We start from the raw sequence: 23,568 nt of genomic DNA, 5'->3' as shown, positions 1-23,568 counted from the left end.
GTCTGTTGCGTGGCAACACCTGAAACTTTGCATGACAAAATAGCTATTCACTTTTCTAAGACCTGCCATTGTACTGGTTCTTGGGAATGCATACATGACCCTGTTTCTGTCAACCGTCTGGAAATTCCTTCCTTTCACTCTTTTCAGCTCATAAACAGCTTCCTCTCCTAATGACAGCTCTAACTAATCACCGTGCTGAACACCGTCCCATCATGGGCTGAGATCGTACGTGTGTTTGCACCCCAGCTCCATGTTTTTCGTCCCGGCTGGCCCGGGTCCAGACATTCTAACACAAGGCTATCAGCGGCACATGATGAGACATGTCACCCACGCTGTTCTCTGCCATAATCTCCATCCTGTTTTTATAAGGGCTGCGTCTCCATAGTCGCCAGCACACGCATGAGCTCTACAACGACAGCCAGAGACACTAAAAAGATAGTACTTCAGCTAACAACTTCTCTTGCTCCAGTTAGCACATGCTAACTGCTATGTAAACAAAACGTACTATGCTGAAATAATTGGTAGTCTATTAGTCAGGACATAACAGTGACTTAATTGAAGTATATCACTGCATATTTGCTTAGCATGAAGGCCTTTTTACACAAATACGAATGTTCGGCGCGACTGCATTTACATGCTAACTGCTATGTAAACAAAAAACAGCTGTTCATTCAAATGAATGCGTTTATCTTACTGAATATTCATCTTCATCTGTGAATAGGCTCACTCAATGTTATTACCCAGATAGCAGTACATCTGCAAGATGTCTGTTAAAGATTGCTTGATCTGGAAAGCATCTGCTGAGTACAAACATCTGACAGACGTCTTATTTTCTATGATTTCTAAATCATGAAAATATTAAACACATCTCTGTCTGATATCTGAAATGTATTACACTTAAAATATTTCTAGCAGAAGTAAATGCAGACGTCAAATTGACATCCCTGTGAAGTACGTGTGCTATCAGGGTACTTTCATAACTATATTTTGCTTACTTGAATTATCATTCCTAAAAATAGCTAATTTAGCTAACTAGCTAATTAGGCAACTGGATATTAGCGTAGCATAACTCTCTTGCTAAAAACATATGCTAACTGTTATATGAACAAAACTTGTCATTCTATGCTTACAAAAGAGTTGTTAATAAAAAGTAATTTTAGCTAACAGCTAAATTCAGTGATTTAGGAAGTAGTCACTAACATAGGCCTATATAGTTTTCTCGCCTTTCTTTTCACATTAATTGGGAAGTAAATCTGTACTTGTACATCCTAGACATGGCACAATTCCTACTGGAACATTCCTCTTCCAAACTTGAAGTCAGCTGGATGCCTCTTTTCACCTCGAGTATGTAGAGGCATTAATATGGGAACATAACAGGTGTTGAGTCCCACGCAAAGTCCCTCAGAATTACATGAAACCTTCAGCCACTTCATCAGCATTCAAACTGCTGAGGTGGAGGTCAACGTTGATTAGCCAGACACACATATGACAAGCAGCATTTGCTGCGATGGGCTTGAAAATAGAAAGCTTGTATGCACAATACAAAAATGGTCTGCAAGGCTATAATGTGTTTTGTGAACTCAAAAGATATTTCAATTTCAGTTTTTCTCATATAAGTTACATTTTCCACCTAATTTAGTCAAGTGTTTTCCACTTGATTGTAGAATTTAGATTTTTTTTAAACTATAGACCATGTAAATATATAATATACAACAAACAATATCAAATTATAAAAATATCTAACATTCATTGGTAAAATTAAATTAAATTACATTACATTTTAAATTAAATATCAGGCAAATAATTGGAAATATGAATCTGATAAACAAGTAAATATATATGAAATTAACAGTTCCACATAATCATTTGAAATGATTAACCAAGCATTAAACAGATATTGGAATAAACAAGAATTGTGAATAATGAATTGCCAGTTCAATACTGTCACACAGTGACACTCATATTGCCAATGGAAATGTAAATTGCTCAGTGTTTTAATGTCAAATTTATTTGGTTTTCAGCCTGAAAATATCATGCTGCTGGATAACAATATCCAACGTCCGCGGATTAAACTTATCGACTTTGGTTTGGCGCATAGGATCAAGGACGGAGTGGAGTTCAAAAACATATTTGGGACTCCAGAATTTGTTGGTAAGTTCGACAGTTCACGATGTTAAATGCAAAGTAAGTGTCAGATGCTGAAAATCTCTACCATCTTTGGACATCGCACATGGTTGTTTTGAATGAAATGTAGCTGATGCTTGTAACCTGGTTTATTTTCAGCTCCAGAGATAGTCAACTATGAGCAGCTGGGATTAGAGGCAGACATGTGGTGAGAACTCTTAAGCTCATCACGCTTTGTACTTTACATGTAGCAAGCGTCAATACTCGACAATGACTTAACCATGTGCTCTCTTCCGCCCCTCTGTTTCCTCCAGGAGCATCGGAGTCATCACATACATCCTGTGAGTGTGAATGGAGGAAGGTGGATGCCTTCTTCTTTGACAGGACATCCAGACATTCATAGACATTCCACAGAATGATGGATAGATTCCACTGAGTTCCATACACAGGTCACATGCTGAACAAATGTTCTGATGAAGCACACTGGTGAATAATGAATGAGAGGTTCTTATAATGGGACACAATAACACCCATAATGCTACACCCATTGCCAAAGTGAATATATTCAGGATTCTTTTAGTATTCCTAATAATGTTCTTTTCCACAAAGGGTGTAGCATTATTTTTTATTAATGAGAGGAAAATCTTATCACACCCAGGATACTCAGCATATTCTCAGTTTGTAGGGCGTTTTTGTTTAGATTAATAAATCTGACAATAATTTTGTAGAATTGAGTTGATTTTCTCTCTTAACTTGTTCATTTGAATATACATCACCTAAATTTAATTAAAGTAGTATAAAAAATATCCAATCATAAAATATTTTAAAATGCCTTGTAATGCAGTAGTTAATTGAATAGTTTACAGATGCAATAGTCCTTAAAGGTAAAGGTAAATAAATTTAGCAATAAACCATAATGAATAATAAGTGACAGATTGAGCCTTGGGCTGTCAGACAGCGGCACCCATATTGTTACACCCATTGCCAGTATGACCATAATTATGGAACTTAACAGTTGTCTGATACATGAACTACGGGAGCACGTGTTTGGATTCCACTGTCGGATCAGTTTCAGGAATCAATGAACAGGAATTTCCAATGTGCTTCTACATAGTTGAAGTATTTGTCTTTCTGTGTCAGGTTAAGTGGGGCATCGCCGTTCCTGGGCGACTCCAAGCAGGAGACTCTTGCAAACATCTCAGCAGTGAACTTTGAATTTGATGAGGAGTTCTTCGGCAGCACTAGTGAACTGGCCAAAAGCTTCATCAAACAGCTGCTGGTGAAAGATACGAGGTGAGAGGTCAAACCTGGGTTCAGTCGAGAGAAACAGCAGTGAAGAATTAGAAAAATTTCCAGTTGTAGTTGTCTTGTGAACACATACACACAACAACAGGACTCTGTCACTGGCCTTTTTAATTGCATACACTATTGGGCAGGTATGAGCATGCAGTTTAATATGTTAAATAATGTCTCCGACCAGTTCTGTGTATGTCATGTTCTACGATGACGTCTCACAGATCAAGTGTTTATTAAGGCATGCGTAGACTTGCTACGTATATGTCTAAAAGAAGTCTCTACCTTACATTTCTCTCAATTTTCTTTGTCTTTTTATGTTTAAAGTTATTTTGCATTTACCTTGCTTTGTGTCGGTTTTCTTTGCAGAAAGAGGCTTAAGATACAAGACGCACTCAACCATCCCTGGATTAAGGTAACCACTTGAATTAAGTTGGAAATGTGCACAGCTGAAAACATGTTTATGTGACTTTTTTTTGAAGTGAATGCTTCTTATTGCCATTGTAACATAACACAAGTGTTGACCTTTACTCTGCTGGTTTGTAAAGAATGACTGACCTCGGGTTTTACACTCATCAAGACACATATCGCAGCTGTAATATCACATACGCCTCTCTCTACTATACATGAAATATACAATTATAGGCAGAGTTCATCCAAAAGGTGAAAAATTGTTGTCATTTACTCACCCTCATCATGGGTTTTAAACTTGTATAACTTTCTTTATTTCTTGTGTCCCTGCTGATAAAACCAGCATATGCTGGTTAGGTGTGTTTTAAAGCATGGAAGCTGGTTTGAGGTGGTTATATCTGGTTATAAGCTGTTTTGCAGCTGGTCCTGAGCAGGAGCTAGTTGCTTAGGACCAGTTTAGGACCAGCTTATAACCAGCTCATGGCCAGCTTAAACCAACTCATGACCAACTAAGGACAAGCTTAAGCCAGCTGCCATGCTTCAAACCCCTATTTTTTTCAACAGGGGTGGAACACAGATGAAGATATTTAAGAAGTGTTTTAATTTTGTCCATACAGTGGGGGTCAATGTTGTCTTGGACCCTTTTAACTTTTATTTAATAGGAAAAAGACAGTTGACACATGCTCAAAAAGACTTAAAAATTCCTAAAAATGACACAGGGGTGAATAAATGATGCCAAACATATCGTTCTTGGGTGAACTGACAAATCCAAATAGCAAATCCTGGTATTACCTTGTTGGCCAACTACTAGATGCATGTTTGCATGTAAATCATGGAAGCAATCGCATGTTGATGAATTCTTCTAATCGACGACTGAATCCTGTGTGTACCATGCTGTTCTCCTCATCCTAACATCCCGAGACCAGCATTAACTCCTCCTGCCTGGACCCGCTGCTTACCTGTGCAAGAGTTGAGTGCTTTGTCATCCTGGTGAAAAAGCGAACTAGTTCTTACTCGTTCTTCCTCCTAATTTCTCTATGCGAAGATCCACGAACAGCCAGAGGACAAGAGTGCCACCGTAGAGGTGCAAACAAAAGTGGAATCGCAGCAGATGAAGACCAAACGCCTGAAAGAGTACACCATTCAATCCCACTCCAGCATGCCACCCAACAACACCTATGCCAACTTTGAGCGTTTCGCCAACGTTCTGGAGGACATCTCGTTGGTGGAAATGGGTCTCGAAAAAGTGGCTCAGAATCGTGAATCCCTTCAGGATGATGTCGAGGCTCTTCTCTCCATCTACACTGAGAAGGAAGCTTGGTATAAAGAGGAAAGCGAAAGCATTCGGCAGGAGCTCTCGCAGGTGCGCTACAAGTTTCGCAAAGCGGAGGTGTTGAGGAAAGGCCTCCAGGAGGACTTGAGGACAACCGACACCAGCTTAGCCAGCATTGACAGTCGCTACCTGACTAGAGAAGCACACCTGGGCTCCCTCAGACAGGAGCTGAACGCTGAACTCAGATGGTTGCAGGAGGTTATGGGTTCACTAAATGGAGAGGCTGGGAACAAGGGGTTCGGATCCATTTCAGCTCTGAACAATGAGGTGAACGAGGCCCTGAAGGAGCTGCTGAGCAAAGACTGTGGTGGCGATCTACATCCTCAAGTGCAGCCAGACATCTAGCTAAAGTCTAGCTAGATATCTTTCTAGCTAGTGGAGATTAGACTGCAGTTGTAATACAATGGCAGAAGCAGGATGTGATCTGATAGAGTAGCAATGTTAACCCCTGTAGAAAAAAAGAAAAGAAAAAAAATCTAAGTTTGTCCCTTAACATTTTGGGCAAGAGTAATATTTTCATTTTTGGTGAACTTTCCCTTTAAATTATAAACACCTTTACTGAAGCCTAATTAATATTCATAAGCTAGGCTGATAAGGTAAAAAATGTCTATGGCCTTGGCACCCATAGCCTCCTGGACAGCTCGCCAACATATAACACTGTTGTTCTTCGGGCATCCTGAGTTTGAGTCCCGGCTTGCAGACCTTTCCCCCTGCTACTGTGCTTTTTATCTCATATACTGTCCCTATCCCAATAAAGGCAAAAACAAATGCCAAAATTAAATCTTTAACAAAATTGCCTATGGCAACTATTATAACTGTGGATGACATGCCTGGTCTACTTTAAGAATTTTTTTAGTTCATCAATGCACTTTTATATTTTGAGAGTTTTTGTTGAAAGAGAATAGAAATTTGTTTTTTGAAAAAATAATAATAAAAAACGAGTGATTTACGACAAAGCAGCATTTGTTTTTTAGGCGGTGAAATAGAAGAATGTGCAGGCAGCATGTCCAAATAATGCACCAAACATTGTTACCTTATTAATAAGCTAATAAGGTTTATATCCCGACTTTTAAATGATTGTTTTAAGATTATCACCTCAACAGAACATTCATTTGAGACACTTTTGAGACATGTTTGGAATTGAATTTGCTGTAGTTTAAAATTGTGTTGTTTATTTGTAAATTGTTTTGCATATAGTTGAAACTAAAATAATTAGGTTATGCACATGCATTCACCATATTTATCAATTTGGTTGTTCTTGTCAGTGTTTCCTTCATTTCTGGTCAAATACTGACCAAACATCTACAAGCCATTCTTTCTTTGAACATTTATAGTCAGAAGTTGAAATGATATCAGCCTTTATGATTTCATTACATCTTTATGCATGGGGTGTTTTTCTTTTACAGATGCCATGAATATGATTTTGGCCATAAATTGTAACTTTCTTTCCTTCTTTTCCTTTCTTGTAAGAAGTTTAAATGTCCTTTAATTTTTTTGTGAATGTACCTATTTAAAGCACTACATGCTCTTTTAATTGCCACTTTTAATGTAAGTTTTCTTTCTTGCACATGTAAATTTGGTGTTACTTTAATTTCGATCAAAAAGTCATATTTGTTATATGTGGATTGATTTGTGAACATCAGCACTTGGACGTTTTCTTCAGCACATCATGCCAGCATGCGGCTTGGTGTAAACAGTGATGTTATTTCTTTCCATACTTTTCATACAATAAAGCACTGAAATGATGATTACAGTACATACCTCACACTGATCATTAGTCCTGCGGCTGGCTGTGGTGCATTGTGGGATGGAAAGAGATGAATTATACTCAGTCCCTCAGGGGTGTGTGTTTCTTGGAACTTGTGTAATTATGTGTTAAGGCATCACTTTTATTATTGTTCATACTCAGGGCTAGGACTCTATTGTGAACACTGTGTGTGCTACAGATATGATACCTCGAAATGTGGTTTATTGAGGAAAGGTGTGCAGACTTGAGATTTTTCACCTGGTAGTTGATAAACTGGTGAAATCCAAAGACTTGTATTGAATGGTTTTGACACTGTAACTGTTTTTCCTTTAGCCCATAAACCCCAGACAAGCCCTGGTGCGACGCCAATCTGTGGTGAACATTGAGAACTTCAGGAGACAATATGCTCGGAGGAGGTGGCAGGTAGGACTTTTCTAGCTAAAGCTGTTTTTAGACATTTTACCATTTAGCCATGTAGTGCTTAGTGCTTGAAAGAAATGTTATTTGAGGATTTTTTTTCCAACTTAAAGGGATACTCCATCCCAAAATAAAAATTTTGTCATTAATCAATTACACCCATGTCGTTCCAAACCTGTAAAATCTTTGTTCATCTTCGGAACACAATCTAAGATACATGGAAACTGTGATGCTACTACAATTTACTCTTTATAATATATATGTATTTGTTAAAATTATAATCATATGCATGTGACTACTATGACCTCATCATCTTACTATGATGAGGTTGAATTAATGTGGCATTTTAGGGTCATTATAAGTTATTCAAAACCACTTCGGGGTCTGCAATTATTATTATAATTTTTTTTTTTTAATAACTCTTTTGCTCATCAAGACTTGTATTTATTGTATCAAAAATACTGTGAAAAGCAGTAACGTTGTGAAATATTATTATAGTTTAAAATACCTACAGTATTTCTTATTTCAGTATATTTAAAAATGTAATTTATTATTTTGATGCAAAGCTGAAATTTCAGCATCATAACTCCAGTCTCCAGTGTCATATGATCCTTTAAAAATAATTCTAATATGCTGATTTGCTGCAAAAAAAAAAAAAAAAAAATGCTTGATATTTTTGTAGAATCCATGACATTTTTCCCGATTCTTTGATTACCAAAGAACTGCATTTAATTGAAATACAATTTTTTTTTTTACATTGTAAATGTCCTCACTGTCCATTTTTTTTCCATTTAATGCATTTTTTTTTTGTGTGTGGTATAAATCTTACTGACCCCAGGCTTTTAAACCTTTGTAATGTTTAGTCTAAAAGTTCCAAAATTAACCCTTCTCCCTGCATTCCAATAGCTTTCTTTCAGAATCGTGGCCCTCTGCAACCACTTGACACGCATGATGAAGAAAGGTCCAACTAAAACACAGGTATTTCATTTTGCCTGCTCAGTTATACTCCTTTACTCATTTCCAAAAAAGATGACTGTCTGGCTGTAGTACATCCAGGAGTCTCCCGACAAATCGTCACATAATATGACCAGTTAAACCATTAGAGTGCTTCTGATGTCTTACCCAAGATTCTGGCATGTCGGAATATCAGTCGAATCCCATTTCAGGAATGCATCTCAATATCGTTTACAGGACAAACCCAAGATGGGCTACGTAGGTCGAACAGTGGCCATGTTCGAAAGAGAGTGTGAGAGCGATCAAGAGGAGGAGGGGATGCCGAGGAGACCTCGGACCAGGAAGAGAAGTAGCACTTCCTGAAACTCCCTGCTGCTTGTCCGACGTCCACGATATAAACATCCCAGCCGCATGCTGGTTTTGAGGTGAACCAGCGGCGTGTTTGCCGTTCCTAAACGCACAAGCTGAGTTGTTTTAAGCAAGCGTGTTGAGGTCTGAATGTGGCTTGTTTGTCTTCGTAGAGATGCAATTATTATTCGTCAGCATGTCTGTAAAAATGAATTGCGCAAACATAGAAAGAATACATTTGTTCATGTTATTTAAAGCCATGTGTAAATGTATTCATGTACATAATGGGATAAGGAAGAGTTTACCGGATATATTACGTAAAGTTTACTTGTATAATGTTTAAATATGTATGTTTAACGTCTTTGCGCCACTTTGCCTTGAGCCTTCGCGGTGTAAATATATAATTTACAACATATTTGCATTCCTTTATTCCTGCTCCTGGCAATCGACTGTCCTGCAAAGTTTAACTCCAACCCTAATCAAACACACCTGCCTTTGATGTGTAATTGAGCCTGAAGACCTTAATTAGTTGCTTCAGGTGTGTTTGATTAGGATTGGAGCTAAACTTTGCTTTAGCAATCAATCGTCAGGAGCAGGGTTTTTTGTCTTCACATTTTATTGCCTTTCAAAAGTGCATGAGTGATATAGCCAACTTCATTAATCTGTATGATATTTGTTGTTTTTATGTTTATTGCGCAGATTTTTGGTGCAGTCACATTTACTGTTGTTTGGCAAAGGATTTTTTTCAGATATCACAACCGGTTCAAGCTTCTCACACAAATGAAGTTGCTTTGTTTAAAAATTACTTATGAGCTTATATCGCTACAGTTGACAGTCCACAATGGACTTGCAAAATTATGATACTGTGATCAGGAATTTTTTTGCACGTTTGAAATATTTTGTGCATCGGGTTCAAGTTGGTCATGTAATTCACTGCAGTATTCGAATGAAAACAGCTTGGTTTGAGATGATTTTTAAGTAAAAAATTCCACCAATGTGACTGCACCTTTTTAAATTTTCATTTGACGAAGCAAGCGAAATGAGCTGGATTTGAAATCCAGTGTTATACTCCGTGTATTTGTGTTTAAGTGTATTAAAATAAGGTCATTTATCAAGCCTGAAAATGACTTGTAAAGCTCTTAAGATATTAATAGTGTATTAGATGCCATTCATTTTCCAAAAAGTATGTTTATTGAAATCAGGGCAGATATAATGCCACATCATTGTGTTTTGGGTGCATTGAAAACTCCAACACTCGGTCAGGAAAGGACCAGCAGGAACTGTTGGCAGTGCGTTTGGATTGTGAAATGAAACTTTGTATCATTAGGACATTATGATACTTCAGATGTTTCAGGACTGCGCCAGCTATTGGACAAAAGTTTAAAGGAAATCACAGTTGCTTCAGTGTGAATTGTTTGTAATACAGTGCCTTGAGCCTGAAATCTGATTATTAGTATGTTTCACATACCTCACCATCAGAAGAGGATGTATTGTGTACAGTGGGCTTATAAATGAGAGGGCTCAAAAGTTCTCATTTTATTTCATTAAAACAATGTTAGAAAAAAATAAATAATGTTCTTTCTGATAAAGTATTAAACCTTAATCGATTTTAAACCATTTTGCAGTGCATATTTATACATTAAATACATGTGTATAGAATGTTAATTAACAAGTGCATCACTCCCTGTGCACCAGTCACATGATTGCATGTGTTCAGGGACAGAACAGTGTTGTTTACCAGTATAAATCTGCCAGATTTATACCAGAAATGGAAAGGAACCAGAAAATGTGCCTCAAGATAAAAACAAATCCCTTATATCCATTGATTTTTTACTTTTGATATGACACTGTACTTGTGTTGTTCACACTTAATGTGAAATGAAATAAGCTTACTAAGAATAAAAAAAATGCCCCTTTTGTACAAGTAGTAGAAGCAATAAATTATTAATATATTTATTGATGTTCTTGTTTGGTTATTCATGATCCACTAATAAGGTCAGGAAATTGTAATTTAATAAGAATTTCATTAAATCTTCATGAGGTGCATCCTGGGATGCTTTTTAAAAGAGTATTGACTGAGTTCATGTGTGCGGACTAGATGTAGTTATTATATTCATAATTTCATATAATAAGAAGAATTAAAATCTCTAAAATATCAAATCATAAAAGTTTGAATAATCCTTACATTGATACCTTAATCCATTCATTATTAGCTAATAATAGTACAATATATAGTTAGTTCATATATTAATAACCTTATCTATAATAATAATAATAATGATATCATAAATATTAAATGTTCGATACATAGACCTAAAGAATTTATTAATAATATTATAATTTTTTTGTAAAGAATTAGCAGTTTTAAAACATTTCATATTTAAAGTGTAATTTTTAAGTCCTTGCAACACAAGAAATGAACCAGTTTTTTTTTTTAGCTTCCTCAGTAGCTACTGTAGAAACTGAACAAGTGTTTCTTTATTCTTGCCTTTATTCTTGATAAATGATTTTGTTACATATTGCCATGGATTTTCGCTCATTTCACTCCCTAATAATGAGCTGAATTTTGCCAAGTGTGTCAATATTGTTCCTTTTCAGACCACTGCCCTACTTTTTCAGTAATCCTTCATTATCCCATCCAATTTGTCCTGGTAACGTACCATCATGCCCTGCCAAAATGTTATTCAATGAGATTCCAGGAGCTGTAAATGTCATAATGTCATTAAAACCCATAATGACTCACATTGGGTTGGTGTCTTTTGTTTTATTGAATATACTGATTGGGTTCTTGCCTGAAGAATTTACTGTCTTATTTATATGATAAGAGCTTTAGGGTGGAGCCTTTCTTCACTAAGTGTATCATTTTGAGTTATTTTTGTTTCATTCAGACATTTCAACAATGATTCTTGAGGTTAGATTTAAGAACGCCCTTGATACGCATACATACATCTTTCTAACGACTGCTGAAATTTGTTACTTTTCCACAAACGTTGAGCTGCTTTTTGGCCTTCAGCTTATCAGGTTTCTGTTGAATTATGGAAGAAAACAGTAATTATGATGATAGCTCCCTAGCTTATCTTAGATCTGTTTCCAGTGTGCTGTTTTAAACAATGATAGCAGCATTAAAACAACTATTAACTGGCCTCGAATCAGTATACTGATAACTAGTATCTGGCAACTGATATCTGTTATTTCTTATAAACAAAAGATTAATTGCAGTTGTGAAATACTGAAATATTGCGCTTAAGTCGGGTGGCTCATGATTTCATTGCTTTCGTTGAAAATATTAACTATGATAGCCCATCTTTTTTGCCTTAGCCTAGAATGTATTGTCTCTAGCAAATCTAAAGTCCTAAAACTATGAGTTATTGTTTACATAAGAACTTGTACATATTTCCACCACTTATTTGCATGTGACCTTGTATATCTAGATCAAACACACCTAATTACTAAGAGACTTTGGGTTTCAAAAACATAAATTATATTTCCATTTAAACAGTTAAATCTTGCTAACTGACAATTAAATTAGGCTACGTTAACCTAACGTGTGAAGTGAAATGTTAGCCTACATAGATAAACAAAAGTCAAATTGCCTTAGGCACATACAAATAATTATACAAATATGATATGGCTTATGAGCTCTCATTAAACGTCACTTATCACTAAAGTGATTCATAAAATGAGGTAAGTCACGATAAAATTTCATTGAACAGCTGTACAATAAAAGGCTATTCTATTCTATTCTATTCTATTCTATTCTATTCTATTCTATTCTATTCTCTATATCACAACCAAACATCAGCACAGACTAGAAGTGTGATAATTATAATAACAATGCCACCTTGTGGTTAGACATTGTAACTCCCATATTTCCTACACTGACTCTTGACTACTAGGACAAAAATAAACTGATTTATGTGAAAATTAATTCATTATATGTTTTCGTTAATGTTTGAGTGTAATTGCATAGGCCAATGTGTTTTTGTTTTGGCCTCTCATTTAAACACTGATAGATAGTGTCAAATGTATATAATATAATATAATATCAATCTTCTATAAATGCATAAATTAATAGTTAATGTTAGTTGATTTTCAGTTCCTTTTGGTTTACCCCAGAGTCAGACAGAAAATCTTGTTTTATAAAAAAAAAAAAAAAAAATTCGTAAGCTATATACCATATTTATATTAATAAGTAATAATATATTTTATATCTAGCTTATAAAATGTGATGATCTGTAGATTCGGTAGACTAAGTAGGCTACTTAGTGATAATGTATGACATAATTTTGACCAAATTATAAATAAATCAAATATCCATGCTGTAAAACTTCTAGTAAAGACACAAAGCAAGATATATTACCTCGATTTGAAAATAAATTTCCATTTTGGTGAAAAATCCCAGTGCCAGAAAACATTCTGTTCAATAACTTATCACTGAAACCATTACAAACCACTCCCTCTGTTGGCCAAAACAGGAAACGCAGGGTTAAATCACTGAGGGGTTTCCCGCCATTGTTAAAAGCGCGAATCTCGGCAGGTCACGAGACTAGCGGGCTTCTACGGTGATATTCATTGTGAGAGACGACTTCAGATCAGCTTTTATTCTCGTCGTGTGTAACACTACTACTACTCAGGTAATTTAACATTGGCAAGTGGTTAAAAAATGTACAGCAAAAAAGCCGTGGTGTGTTTATATTTTGCTAAAGTGAAGAATTTGAAAGTCCCAAACATAGGTGTGAGATTTCACAGGTGCCTCACGTTCTCCTTACCCAGAACCTTTGTATTCAGCCCAGAAAAGACTAAATATTTGGATTATTCTATGATGTATTTATGGAAAGGTGACAATTTTAAGGATGTAGAGTGTATGATAGGGAATTCATTACCCATGAGTTAACATTATGCATAGAGTGCCTTACAAGTAGCTGTTGCTTCACAAATGTTCATTTCAAACTAGGCAACAACAAAATAAAATGGAACAGAGGGTTTATATAAGAACGAAAGATGGGGAGCCACTCATATGTACACAGGATCTCTGGGAAACACTTCTTCCAGATCTTACCATCTGGACGTGGGCAGCATCCTAGTAAGCAAATGTTACATTTGGATAGCATTGAAATCCCACCGATGTACTGAACAGCCAGTTCCGACAAATGCTAAACAAATTATCCCATTTCATATTTGTCTGTGATTAGTGAGTTTATTCAAATAGGCCATGTATTGTTTAATATGCCATAGCCTATATTTTATAGAGTAAACAGATTTCTGAAAACAGCCCATATTTTATTCTAGGTCCAATTAGTAGCTGAACATCTACTGAACTGCTATTCCTATCAAATATGAAATAGTGAGTTTGATATCTACATTTAACATGTTGGATTGAAATTTGTAGGCAATTGAATGCCACCGAAATATATTAAGACGAAGAGCTGCTTGCCATTAATCATGCATGACATCCTTTTGCTCAGTGTTTGTGATCATTAGGTTGGTTTCTGGTCAGATGATGGCATTAATGAGATGAGTTCCTGGAGGGCCCTCTCCATTATTCATTCAGGACTCGTGTGTGGATCCTGTTCTTAGAATAGATGCTTAATGGACATGTTCGCTCAGGTTGCTCTGTTCCCTACCTGTTAATGCGTCACGTATTGGTAGGCTAAATGATCAGTTTTGTTAGCCTTGTACCGGCTCAAACAGGGATTTAGATTAGCTGAAAAATAAAATAAATTAGGCCAGGAAGCATCAAGCTATAGTCTACTTTACTGATAAACAACCCCTGGATGCTTGTCCAGAAGATCAGTCTCAGGACACTGCTGTCTTCCTTTTCCTTATCGTATTAGATTAGAATTATTGACCCAGCTGGAAAAGTGATTAATTGGTTTCTCAATGGCATTGATTTAGGGTTCTTGCTCTGGCAGAAATGGTGTGAAAGGCATATCTAGGGCATTAGATCTCTGGGGGACCATTAGGCCTTTTGGCTTTATCTGGGTTACAGACATGAGTGTGAATCTTAGGCCGGAGTGGTGAAGACACCAAAACATGCCCTAGAAAGATAAAACGGACAATGTTTGCTTCAAATAGTGAGCTCTCGTTCACTGTAAAAAGATTTTTTGAAGTTGTAAATAAGACAAGACTACCAGAGTATGTTTTACAAGAAAATACTCTTTCAGTCTTTCTGTTTGTGTTACTTTCAGTTTCTTCGTATTTATTTGTGAAATATAATAGCAAATTTAGAGAGAAAATCATTAGAGAAACTGCACGTAACACACTGAATAAAATGTAATATATTTTCAAAGTAAATCCAACATTTTATTTGTTATTTTTTGCTAAATATCTGTTCAATTTAATCTTACCCAATTTTAAAACTATATGTTATAAAGTCAGGATGCCTGCATTTACCTAAAACAACTGATTTGAGGTTTTTATTGTTTTATATTAAAGGGTTAGTTCACCTAGAAATGAAAATTCTGTTATTAATAATTACTCACTCTCATGTCATTCCAAACCTGTAAGTTAATCTTCAGAACACAAAAATGTAGATATTTATTTATTTATTTGATGAAATTCAAGAGCTTTCTGACCCTGCATAGACATCAATGCAACTGAAATATTCAAGGCCCAGAAAGGTAAGGACATCGTCAAAATAGTTAAAAATGGTAAGAAAAATTAAAAAATAAAATATGTGTCAGTAATGCTGGTGTCTATGCAAGGTCAGAAAGCTTGAATTTCATAAAAAATATTTAAATTTGTGTTCTGAAGATGAATGAAGGCCTTATGGGTATGGAACGACATGAGGGTGAGTAGTTTTTGGATGAACTAACCCTTTAAATGCATGTAGAAAAAAAGGCAACATTTTAGTATCAGCTGTTTATCTGTTATCAGCCATAAAGTTGATATAATCTTTGGTTTAACATAATAGAATCAGCCGTATCAGTGAATCCACAAAATATAATTATTTAATGCCACATGTATGTTTTTGTGCCTTGTTTATCAGTGATAGCTGTAGCTAATACAATATAGATAACCCCTTGATATTCAGATCTTTTGGGAAATAATAGGAGGAATACACACATTTGTTTTTCTTCCTGAGAGCATCATACTTTCAGACACACAACTTCAGTCCAATCAGGATATTCCCATGAAGGAGGAAGAGCTAAATTGGTATAAACAACTATGAGTAAACCTTCTCAACCCAGTACTGTCCTCACTCAGGCTTCTTTGGGAGAAGACTTTGTGTCTTTGTGCTCCATCTGAAGACCTGAGACCACTGACATTGGCTGTACTGATATCATTGGGCACGAGTTGTTGGTTGTGTGCTCTTTTAATTGGTCTCCGGTGACATTCAGTACTTTGAACACATTCAGCTCATGCATAAAAAGCATCTTGACTAGATAATTAAAAATATTTAGCTCTTAAAAAAAATCTCTATTTCATTGGAAAGATACATATCTTATATAATAAAAAAGAATCACGTGAAGTCATAAATTATTATCAAAAGACTTTGAAAGGAGGATTTGAGCCATTTACAATGAAGCTGCATTTGAAAAACCTTTCTGCAAAGAGAAAATAACCCCTTTTGAAGTCTCGTGGATGAACTCTTGTGCCAATATTTTCATTCTCTTTGCACATCAATGGATTGCTCTTTGGATCAGAGCCCATTATAAACATACTGAAATCACAACTGACTTCAAAACCATCTTTAAAAAGGTTGCAATTTTATAGAATCCCAGTTTAATACACAGAGACATCTCTTATATGCATTAGGGGATTGATTTCTCCCCCAAATGTTAACACTCTGAGTCTGTGGCATAGCTCCTATTGGTTAGATATCCCAACCATCCCAACCCAGCAACCTATAGTGTGAGTTTGGGGCAGAGCTAATTGTTGGTTTGAGCATTTACAGATGAAAACAGATGCAACTAACACTTCTACATGTATAACAAATATTGACCTATAATGAAATTTTTTCTTAAAGTGCTTATTAGCTAACATTATCAGTTAGGGGTGCTCCGATCACAATCGGCCGATCATTAATGCGCATTTCGTCAGTAAAGCCAGTTATTTAATCAGCGGTTAATTCCATCAGGTGCGTGATTTCACATAAAGCAGCTGTTACTACACAGAGCCGTTGTTAACTGAGAGGATGCGCGAATAAACGCTTAAAATGAAGTGGATTTGCGCATCTTCTCTATTAACAATGGCTCTGTGTAGTAACAGCTGCTCTATGTGAAATCACGCACCTGATGGAATTAACCGCTGATTAAATAACCGGCTTTACTGACGAGATGCGCATAACGATCGGCCGATCGTGATCGGAGCACCCCTATTATCGATAATTATTATCAACTCAACTTCCATAGTTATTTAGTCAGTTAATGTAATACATTTATACAACCCATAATTATAGAAACTATAATTTAAAATACCACATTGAAAAATGACTATATTATTAGTCTTGCTTATTACTATTACTTTGGCTCATAAATATGAATTTATGAAGCAAGCATGACTCACATTTTTTCAGAAAATGTAAACATCATTACATAAATGAATAAGTATATTATAATAAAAAAATTAAACAATTAAAATTGTGTTGTTTAAATGTTTATATTAAAGAATTGGATAAAAAATAAAAACTATACTTAAACGCTATTAAGGTACTTTTGTACACGTATGTACTTTAACAAAACTTCAATGTAAGAAAAAAAAACTGAAGTAGAAAAACGTTAAAGGTAATTTTCTATTACATTTATGTACATTTACTTAAACCACACAACACAACACCACACAGTGCAAAGTAGGGGTGTCCATGGTTAACCGGTTAACCGATTAACCGTTAAAAATTGTGTAACCGAGTGAAACATTTTGCTCGGTTAAGTGACGTCAATGGCGTGCATTGAATTTAGTTGTAATACATTTTTGCACCACCAGAGACCGCCAGAGCGCTCCCAGACATTTGTAATGTCCACAAGAAGAAGTCATTTTTCTAATATGAAGCGGGCTAATACGAGTGACGGGGCAAAATGCAAGTATTGCAAAACAGTGCTTAGATATACTTCAAGTACAACCTCGTTGTTGTAATCTCAACAGCCAACACCCGGGCATCATTAGGCCGGTCAGGACACACTGGATGCGTGGCGAAAGCATCTCAGCTGCGTGGCGTGTCTGTTTTTAATTCGGTTCCCATGTTAACAGGTTAGAGCTTGCCGACTGCCTGTGTGAGACGCGCGGCTCAGGCGCGGCTCGACGCGTGCATGCTAGAAATAGAACTGACGCCTTGTTGGAAGCGTTTCCAGGCAAAGTATAATAGGAAAATATTTTTATATGTAATTTTGTACAAAAATACATATTAATTCATGACATTTTGATATTTGAAAGTCTATACATAAGTTGACATAAATCCAGATATAAATGTAATTTAAATAAATAAATAATTATCGCTTTTCAAATATTGTACGTGTCAAACATAGTCATAGCCTTAGCGAGGCGGCCGCGGAGTCTGCTTGTTACCTTTTGCCTTATACATTTTAGGCTTATTCTCAAATTCAGATTGTGTTAATGGGCGGCATTATTAGGCAGTTTTAATAGGACAATTTGACCGGAGAGATTAAATTTTGTCGGACATTCCTTTTTTTTTTTTCGGCCAATGTCCGGAAATTACTATGGTTATGGTTACTATGGCACTCTATGGTTAACCGAGTATTAACCGCTAAGGGCCTCGGTTAACGGTTAATGAAAAACTTGAGAACGTGCAGCCCTAGTGCAAAGCATAATTTCAAATACAGGTAAAACACCTGTGAAAAATCAGTATGAAATATCCCATCATATTAACACATGCTATGTTTTTAGAGTTTAATAGAACATCAGGTACTACTGTGCAGGTAACAGTAGCAGAATAATATAAAAAGAAATAGGGAGCAGTTATAATGTTCTGATGGCAAGGTTTGATCTTTACAATGGTGATGGTTATTTTTGTTTCTTATGGTTCAGTTATTTAGAGCCCCTCTGTGACAAATGAGATCATTATCTCTCTGGTTGGGATGAATTACCTGTCGAATTACTTAACAAGTTAATGAGCAATTTTCTGAGTGCGTGGGCATGATGCTTCTCGCCCTACAGATATGAGAGCAAATAGGAGTTATTGCACAATGAATGGCTGACGTTCAGAAAGGACAAATGGTTTCACTGGCTATTTTTATTATTATTATTATTAATGTTAATTACGGGGTCACTAATACTGTCAGTAATCATTAACAGTGGCTGAAATCTATCCATCACAATGGTATGATTCATTTCATACCATGAGAATTGTATATATCACAATTTTGCTGCAAATTCAATGTAAAAAAAATAAAAATCCACAGTCCTGCCCACTAATACCAACATAAATGTATCTACCACGGCATTTAACACTATAGCATTAAATCTTGAACAGTTTACAAATGGTATATCATACTGATTCTTTTTCATAATTTTTCTTTGATGTGGATTGATATATGAGCTTTGGGCTTGTCCTTCTTTGGCATAAAACCCAACAGTCTTGACTTTAGGTCCTGTGGTCTTTCTGAAGTCAGAGTATCAATTTTAATGTTACTTTTGGCTCCAACTTGATGGTAAATGATGACTTTCACATATTCTTATGAATGAGTAGAGCTTTTCCCGTCTCCCCTGCTGAAATCTAAATGCAATTGTAGTAACTTAAATGGATGACTGGCCAAAGCCAATGAGCCGCACTGTTGTTAAATAGCAGAGGGAATCTATTCTAAGACTTTTGACAAAAAACAAGGCATTAAAGACGAAAGTGAACTTGCGTCGTTTTGCTTTATGTTTCCTCTGCTGGTCAAAGAATGTGTATCTCACAGTATCTGTATTTCGGACTTCAGAGGTGCAGTGGCCTTTACTGAAGTTCCATCCAATTTATTGGTGTTCCTGTGGTGATGTGAATGTCAAATGAGCATTTACAACTGACTGTCCTCCTGAAAATTCTGTCATCTTTCAGAATTGGCTTACAATGCTTGGTTTATGCAAACCTCTGAACTTTAGTATGTTGTTCTTCCTCCTATTCAAATTAACTTCCCCCTTTTTACTTAGTTTGGACTAAATGTGTATGGAAATAGCAAAAGAGAACGAGACCACATCCCTCACATGACAGAAACTGAATCCATCTGGGCTGGACCAGACCTCCCCACCTCCAACTGTTAATCTGGCCTCGACATCTTGTGACCACTGTGTGATACCACTGAGCCTAACAGTCAAACAGTAGTGGCCTTTTACAGTTTTGATCCATTTTAATTGCCAAGACCTTCAGCTTAGTCAGTTAGTATTTGATACCAGTACACCAAAATTGGCAGAGTACAAATGGTAAATCCTCAAGAACAGGGAAAGCATGCCAGTTTAATTAATTTCAGTGTTTCGTTAAAATCCTTGAAATTAATCTTACCCTGATGGAACATAGTCTTTCCGCACTCAGCATGCACAAATCACCCCACAAGCTTTCAAGCCAATATTTATTCTGAAAAGAGTCATGCCCATTCACACTGAGGTACCTTCATTGATACAGCAAAGGCCTGGGAAACGATTTTAAAACCATGGAAGACTCCAGAAGACACTAGATTTTCCATGTATTTATAAAAACAACAAAGGTAAATCTGTTTTCTTTCTAACTTGGACATAGTGACTCAGAATTGGCTACTCCCTTAAAAAATACCTAGTACGGATGAATTCTGGTTCATACTGACAAGCCATTAATTATTTTGGTAAATCTCACATAACATTACAATTTTGTAATAAATCTAAAAATAAAAATATATTTAAACACAAATTTAGGTGTAACTGCTATACTCATATTCATTTATCTTCTAAAGATTAAGGCCCAATTCCAATTCTACCCCTTAGCCCTTCCCCTGTCTCGATTCTCTTTTGGTTGGAGGGGTAGGTGTAAGGGGAAGGGCCAGATAGCCCTTCAAACGAAGATTTTTCGGGACCACACCTCAAACGAAGGGGTATGAATTATCTCGGCATCATGGCTGCTACAGCGAACAAAAAGACACATAAATGTAAGCTTTTTGGCATAAATAAAGATTCTAACGAAAAGTAATAATTTGTTTTATGTTACATTCAATTGTGAGTTAATATTAATGGTCATGTTACTCAAAGAAATGTTTTGCAAACAATCACTAATATTTGCTAACGTCATATCATTACAGACTGCATGATAGTGCCACAGCATATGTCTGATCAGGGCGATAACGGCCGTAGACATTGATGGGGTCTAATCCTCCCTATAATTAGAAATCGAGAGAGAGAGAAGAGAGAGAGAAATAGAAGTTGCGTGTATTCGCGTCTGTGCGTTTATCTTTTTAGAGTGAGTTTACTTAAAAACAGCGTTTGTATCCTCTCGTCACTGTTAAATATATTGTAGCGATTCAGTATTTAAACTGTATTTAATAAAAGTCGTGGGCCAGCGTTGACAAGTTTATTTTCTCCTGGATGTGTGAGCTGTGCAATTTCCGATATGTGTGTGTGTCAGTAAGCAGCTCATTAATACAGAACAATAATTAAAGGCTCTAATGCACACAAGTATATGTGTGTATTGTAAGAGCTAGACGACAAATGATGACGTGTGACGTCATGTTAGTGGTGTCCCAATACTTAGGGGAATATTTTCTATAATAAGCAATAGTAGTAGTAATAGTGTTAATAATAAATAGTACAAAGTAATAGTATGTAATCAGAATAATGCCTCAAGGTTGGCAAAAATAGTTGGCATTCACTGACAAAGCAGCCCACAGTTACAGTTCTTGCCAAGAGGAAGTGACTTCTTGTGGTTGTACGGATGTATCCCCAAGACAGTTTCTGTCGTCCTCATAAACTGTTGCAGACCAGATAATAAGACTCTACCTTACCTGTGTATTAGTAGCACTGTTTTTCTTCAAACATTATATGTGAAATCATGTGACCTGGCACATGAATCACATCTTTGCAGTCAAAATGGTTAGGGTCATTGCTATTTGGGTAACTTCCACTCTGTCTTCTTAGTAAAAGAGAAGTGTAATTTGTTAATCTGCTCACAGAACATTTGCACTTCTCTTTACAAATGTTCAGTGGACTGGAAATACCAAAATGAACCCTCTTCCCAGTGTACCTATAATGAGAAATGAGAGTGCCATTGCTCAGTGCGCCTGGTTGATTGTATAAGTGTCTGACTTTGATTTTCTGCACAGCAGGGAAATGGAAAAAGGGGGATCAAGAAGGAGGACATCTGAATTACTTGCTGTCCAGAAAAACATTTGCTTTTCTATTCTCCAGAGGATGTGGGTTTTATTCTGCATTTCTCCATTCCCCATTCAACCTTCTCCTTCCCAGAAACTGCAGAGTGGTTAATCACCCTAGACCAGTCTTGTATTAATATTGTCTGACAGATAATGGATTCAGTTTTTAAGGTCAAGTTGTGATTAAGTAAAAGCTATATTTCAGATAGGTTTAATAGATTAGCCTTTTTTAGGGAGGGTTGTTTTTAGATTGATTTGAAGCCTTTGATGGCTTTGATATTTGAATAGACATCTTCATATCCGAATGTCAATGAGTGTAGCAAACAAAAAGGTCTGTGATCAACTGTCTCCTGGTGCAAAATCAAAGTCACACTGAAAACAATGCACATAAGGGCTGCCAAATTAGATGTGGTGTAACATTATTAATCCTTGAGAAATGTCAGACTTGCATAGCATTCTGTTTTTTTTAATGGCATTTACGTAATATAATATATATAAAATATGAATCCATTAATCGATCTAAAAAACCCCACATATTTTATAAATATTCTACATTCTGCTTTATTTCAGCTACCCTGCTGTCCGGATATTAGCATGGTCCAATTAAAAAACCCTTAAAGCTCCAATATGGAGGAATTTTGTAATAAAATTTCCGAAAATAACTTGCACAGTGTGATATATTTCCTCCAGTTGTGTACTTAGAATATCTCAAAAGTCTCCAAAGATTTTTTATTTCAGAGAAATTCCGATTTTAAATAACTGGCCGTCCCGGAAAAGAAATGTCGCCTATCAGTGACGCAGTGTCCGCTCTATACTTTGTTTCCGGTGTAGACCATGTGATGTTCCACCACACCGGAATATCACATGGTCAAATGCGGAAGTGGTGGTTATGTTATAGCCGCGCGTATGGTTGGTTGTCATTGTTATGGATCACGATTACTCTTTGGCGAGTATTGAAGTGTCAGTAAAACGTAAGCGTCCATATTCGGATACACGCAGACTGTGTGACAAACAGAGGAATAAAACCAGAATAAATATCGGGCAGGCGTTTACGAGATGGCGAGAGCTGCGCGAAAATCTTGGACTTGACAGAGACTCTGCTCTCGCGAGTGTATTGATAGACAGGTAAGCAAATCAATTATTTATTTTGTTATTGTACAAGTAACGTAGTTACAGTAAAGATGATTTTAATAGATATGAATTACACCACATGCCTGTACATTCTGTCACTGTAGCATTTTTTTTAATCAATAACGTTACCTGTGAGAAAATAACATAACGTGGCAAATAGACTGTTTCAGTTTCAATAATAGCACTTATAAACAAAGTTATATTGCTCTTTGTACTAAGGTAAGGATTTTTATCACGTGTGGTGACCGAGATTTTGGCAGTACAATTAAATACAATCGGATATGTGTTGTTAAAAATATATTTAGTCATTACTTGCAAATGTTCGTTCAAATTTAATTTTAGAACGATTGGTTTGAGCACGTTAAACAACACGGCATTAACCATAAACACGTAACACTGCACAACTCCTTGTTAGTGCGTCCGCCTCCCATGCCGAAGACCCGGTTTGAGCCCCACTCGGAGCGAGTTCAAGGAGCGTCAGAGAGGACCCGGAAGAGAGGGGTATTACATAAAATAATACGATCAGATATACAGGTAATACAAAA

The 23,568-nt window shown here is 36.2% G+C and overlaps 1 protein-coding gene and 1 long non-coding RNA gene across 3 annotated transcripts in view; both read left to right on the top strand.

Moving 5' to 3' along the window:
• The window catches only part of dapk2b (death-associated protein kinase 2b), a 40,143-nt gene extending 28,911 nt beyond the window's left edge, over nt 1-11,232 (top strand). Inside the window, exons 5-12 of one of the 2 annotated variants that reach the window (XM_026202758.1) lie at nt 2,022-2,151; nt 2,284-2,332; nt 2,439-2,465; nt 3,265-3,417; nt 3,787-3,832; nt 7,242-7,331; nt 8,232-8,303; nt 8,517-11,232. In XM_026202758.1, coding sequence (XP_026058543.1) covers nt 2,022-2,151; nt 2,284-2,332; nt 2,439-2,465; nt 3,265-3,417; nt 3,787-3,832; nt 7,242-7,331; nt 8,232-8,303; nt 8,517-8,642 — 693 coding nt within the window. In that variant the 3' untranslated portion in view covers nt 8,643-11,232. The other variant, XM_026202759.1, reaches the window with a different exon arrangement.
• A 1,880-nt stretch (nt 11,233-13,112) lies between these two features.
• LOC113043402 (uncharacterized) overlaps nt 13,113-23,568 on the top strand; it is a 54,637-nt gene continuing 44,181 nt past the window's right edge. Inside the window, exon 1 of the long non-coding RNA XR_003275728.1 lies at nt 13,113-13,261. This is a non-coding gene — a long non-coding RNA (uncharacterized LOC113043402). The remainder of the gene's footprint in view (nt 13,262-23,568) is intronic.

The sequence above is a fragment of the Carassius auratus genome, chromosome 25, assembly GCF_003368295.1.
Source record: "Carassius auratus strain Wakin chromosome 25, ASM336829v1, whole genome shotgun sequence".
NCBI classification, from domain to species: Eukaryota; Metazoa; Chordata; class Actinopteri; order Cypriniformes; family Cyprinidae; genus Carassius; species Carassius auratus.
Note: the sequence above shows the minus strand (reverse complement) of the source record. Positions and strands in the feature narration are given on the sequence as shown.